The sequence below is a fragment of the Peromyscus californicus genome, unplaced genomic scaffold (genome assembly GCF_007827085.1).
Source record: "Peromyscus californicus insignis strain IS unplaced genomic scaffold, ASM782708v3 Scaffold_3__1_contigs__length_106647218, whole genome shotgun sequence".
NCBI classification, from domain to species: domain Eukaryota; kingdom Metazoa; phylum Chordata; class Mammalia; order Rodentia; family Cricetidae; genus Peromyscus; species Peromyscus californicus.
The window spans coordinates 94,497,115-94,501,218 of NW_026294551.1; the positions used below are offsets into that span (position 1 = coordinate 94,497,115).

Consider the following 4,104-nt stretch of genomic DNA (forward strand, 5'->3'; position numbering starts at 1 on the left):
GCAACTGTTAATGTCTTGAAGTGTGGAGAAGTGCTGTTCCTCCTGCGCACAGTGTGTCTTGGTAGACCAGAATGATGTCCTCGCTCTTGTAGAAAGCAACCTTTTCCTGGTTCCCTGAGGGCTTGTTTTTGTCTCTGCTGTCCAGAGACTGTTCCCTGAGCCTTGTATAGCCTGTGTCCTTTTGTGTAGCCAGTGTAGCCAGGTTGGTGGCCCACTGACCCAAGGGTACAGACAAGGCTGTCCTGTTGCCCAAGTCGAGATAAGGGGCTCCTGTACAGCGCTCAGGTGTCTGGGCCACGAGATACTCTGTGACTAGCCCTGGATTGGGGAGGGGGATGGATGGGGGAGGGGGTCTAGACTCTGTTCTGAGAGGTCTCTTAGTGCTGACCTGTCTCACATCCTAGAACATGGGATGTCTGAGCAGAAAACTAGAAACGGAGGCCATTTAGTCTTGGCCTCAGACAGGCGGCCAGCTGTGAGGACAGCTCGGGCAGATCTGCTGATTCTGTGAAAAGAGCAGTTGGGGCAGGAGAGGGGACATCCTGAAGTGAGTCCACAGCTACTCGGTTCTGCAGAGCTTGTTTCCTGGGCTCCTGCCAAGGTGCTGCTTGGGGCAGGGCCACACCTCTGGTTGGCTGGTGCCCATAGGCCCAGACAAAGGAACAAGGGCCAAGGCCCGGGTGGCGGCTTTCAGAATCCGTGGGTGGGAACAGCCTCACCCAGCACCTTTGGACAGAGCCATGCTTCCTAAGGCAAATCACAAAGATGCTGGGGTCGGTTTCCACGCCTGTGAGCCTCAGGCCAATGCTTAGCAACCATGATGTCCCAGAGCTTGCCCTTGGGGTTTCCTCAGCATCCCCACAATTTCTCCTGTCCCCTTGTCTGGGCTCCAGTTTTCTTCTATAGAGTAGAAGAGTAACTAACCCTTCTTAGACCAGACACTCAGTATGGTCTAGAGAAGGCACTCGGCAAACAGCCCATCCACAGAAGTCACTGAATGGCCAGTGGGGAGTGGAGCCCTAGGGGTTCCTCATGTTGGTTTGGTATACAGCTAGTGCTAAGTGATCCATTCTGGGTTTTATTTTATTTTCTTCTCTGAGATAGATCTCACTGTCTGTCTTGGAACTCAGGGTAACTAGGCTGGCCTCAAATTCATAGAGATCTCCCTGCCTCTGCCTCCCAAGTGCTGAGAGTAAAGGCCATGCATCAGCATCATCACACCCGATGGTTACCCATTTAGTACATAACAGTGCCTGGTCTACCTGAGGCAAGACGGGTTTGCCTGTGTGAGCATGTGGATGGATATGCACGTGAATACACGTGTAACTGGGTGTGAGCAGAGCATGGTTTGTGTGTGCCTTGTCCCTTTCACTCCCCCACTGTGTCACTAGAGTGGGAAGTTGAAGGTTAGGGGCTGGATCAGTAGAAAAGGAGTCTCGGGGATCAAGGGAAGAACATGAGGTACAGGTTGCCCCCTGGAAGTGTTATGAGGATGCACAGGTTCTTGGTGGCCCTCAGATTTGTGTGATGGTGTTAGAGAAGTGTGCGTTTGGGGAAAGAGGCTGTGCCCCCAGTATGTCCCTCCACCCATCTTCTTCTGCATGGCCCCTCCTGAAGCACTTGGCATCTTGTGACCTGCTTCCCACCAGTGTCTGTCACCGTCCACAGTGCAGGAATGGGAAAAGCATTGGTATTCAAGGTGGTGAGACAGTCATGGGGTGGAAACAGGGAAACTGGGTCAGGAGCGTCCTACTTGGGTGTGCCTGCAAGGGTCTCCTCTCACCAGGACCCAAGCCCTCTCAGTCTTCCCAACTCAAAGTTTGGCCCCTAGAGCCCTGCAAGGATCCCCACCTAGACCATGACGCTCTTTTTTTCTGGAAGTGAACATAAATAAAAGTAACTAGCATGTAAGATGGGGGATCGAGCTATTTACAAATGTACAGTGGGTAGGGCTCCCCTGCCTGGCCTGGGCAGGCTCAGAGGATGGTGAGCAGTGTTATCAGGACCAGCATGACTGCATGGGCAGCCAGGCAGGGAGCAGAGTTCTCCAAGTGCTGCCAACCTCGGGGGCCTCTTTGCTGCTGCGGGCTGTTGGCCCTCCCCTGAAACTTCAGTTCTGGGATGATTTGGTGGATCCACTGGTGATGGGAAGTGACACGGATGTAGACGCCTGGGCGGTTCCGGCGGGCACAGCCTTCTCCCCAGCTGATCACCCCAGCCTGCACCCAGGACTGGTCCACAAGGCACACCAGGGGGCCTCCAGAGTCACCCTGTGGGGAAGCAGAGGGCCATCAGAGCTCACCACAGCCCCTTCCCAGGAACTTCCCCAGCGGTCCTCTCAGACAAGCCTGCACATTGCTGTAATGTCCCAGCTTGCCTGTCTGTGGTATACACCCAGTGTGGTGTATGTTCAAAATGCAGAGCCAAGACTGGCTCATCTCATTTCAGGTAATGGAACCACAGCCTACCTCTCGAGCTGGGCTAAGCTCCCTCTAGTGGTTCTTAACCTGTGGGTGGCGACCCCTTTAGGAGTCAAAGAATCCTTTCACAGGGGTCGCCTAAGACCATCCTGCATATCAGATACTTACATTATGCTTCATAACTACCATAATTACAGCTATTAGTAGCAATGAAAAATTTGTGATTGGGAGTCACCACATGAGGAACTGTATTAAAGGGTCACAGCGTTAGGATGGCTGAGAACCCCTGCTCCAGTGGCTTGGCCATACCACCCACCTTACAGGCGTCCTTCTTGCCCTCTGCAAACCCTGCGCAGAGCATGTCATCCTTGATGGTTTTGAGCTGGAAGTCGGACTCGGTGTCCCTGCTGTACAGCAGGTTGCACCTGGGTGTGTCAATGATAGGTACAGCAAGCTTCTGCAGGACCCGTGGGTTGGGTAGTCGGTCTGGGGAGCGAAGGCAAGCCTGCAGCTCAGTGGACAGTCTTAACCAGGACCCTGACGTGCTGGGTCCTCAAGAACCGCAGCTGGCTCCATCCCTCCCTGGGTTTCCTCAGAACTTGATGGGACTGTTCCCTCCCTCCTTAGCACCTGTTCCATTTATACCTGCCCCACCCAAGTGAGTAGCAATCATGTATGTCTACCAGTATCAACAGGAAAACCAGCCTGGCCTTTCTTAAGCCATATCCCCTGTCTTCCCCTAGCTCAGTCCCCTCACCTTGTTCACTGGGGCTGCCCCAGCCAGTGACCCAGCAGTTCATGCCCGACTCAAAGACGATGGAGGGGTCCGGCAGACACACAGGAAGGATGTAATTGGTAAAGGTCACAGGCACCTGCAGCTCGACCAGAGCCACGTCAGCACTGGAGGCCATGCCTTGGTACTGGGGGTTGCTTTCCACCCGCTTCACACGGACATACAAGGCGTGTGGTCCCGGCTGCTGGAGCTGCAGTGCCCCCAGCAGGACTTGGTATATGGATATGTCCGAAGTGCTGATGGGAAGAGCAGAGCTGGTGTGAGTGCCCTCCCCCGTGAGGAGAGGGCCCACGGGTAGGTGGTTGTGGTCCCAGCAATATCTGACACTTCTCTGTGCTGTCAACAATGTCGTCTCCATGTTTAAGGCTGTAGAAACCGAAGACCTCCCACCTTGGATTCCCAGCTCTCCTTGGCTACCAGGTGACCTTGGTAAGTGACCTAACAAGTTCTCTGTGATTCAGTTTCCTCGTTTGTAAGATGGGGACACTATCCAAAAAACCTGTTGTAATATGCATATACCTATGGAGAACAGTGAGGCCAAGCCTCTGAGCCCTAGGTGGGCCACCTCTGAGCTCGAGTTTCTAAGTGAAACACGGACTTTTGGAAATAACTGCAGGGGCTGGCCAGATGGCTCCACGGGTAGAAGTGGTTCCTATGCCCCTAAAAACCCGAGTTTTATCAGTAAAACCCATGGTGAAAGAAAGGAGAAACCCCAAAAATTGTCTTCTGACCTCCAAATGCACACCATGACACATGACCCCCCAAACACACAATAAGTAAAGGGGGGGAAAGAATTGCAGATCTATGAGGAAAGAGGTAACTATGTTTGGGGACCCTGAAATTCTAGGGCCATGTGTTTCACATGGATGTGTGAGTTGGGAGTCTTCTTAG

General features: G+C 53.3%; 1 protein-coding gene across 1 annotated transcript; it reads right to left on the minus strand.

Moving 5' to 3' along the window:
- Positions 1-1,969: 1,969 nt before the first annotated feature.
- Prss27 (serine protease 27) lies at positions 1,970-3,708 on the minus strand. Its single transcript, XM_052758591.1, has 3 exons — positions 3,178-3,708; positions 2,737-2,906; positions 1,970-2,270 (listed from the first exon to the last, which is right to left on the minus strand). Exons 1-3 carry the CDS (start codon positions 3,569-3,571, stop codon positions 1,977-1,979), a joined length of 858 nt encoding a protein of 285 aa, XP_052614551.1. The 5' UTR covers positions 3,572-3,708; the 3' UTR covers positions 1,970-1,976.
- Positions 3,709-4,104: the final 396 nt, after the last annotated feature.

What these genes read in the sequence shown, in the direction of transcription:
- Prss27 (XM_052758591.1), bottom strand. Translation starts at nt 3,571, where the DNA reads ATGGAGACGACATTGTTGACAGCACAGAGAAGTGTCAGATATTGCTGG. An exon ending in GGGCAGCCCCAGTGAACAAG is followed by an intron (nt 2,907 to 3,177) that starts GTGAGGGGACTG and finishes TTCGCTCCCCAG; the next exon opens with ACCGACTACCCAACCCACGG. An exon ending in GCAAGAAGGACGCCTGTAAG is followed by an intron (nt 2,271 to 2,736) that starts GTGGGTGGTATG and finishes GCTTCCCCACAG; the next exon opens with GGTGACTCTGGAGGCCCCCT.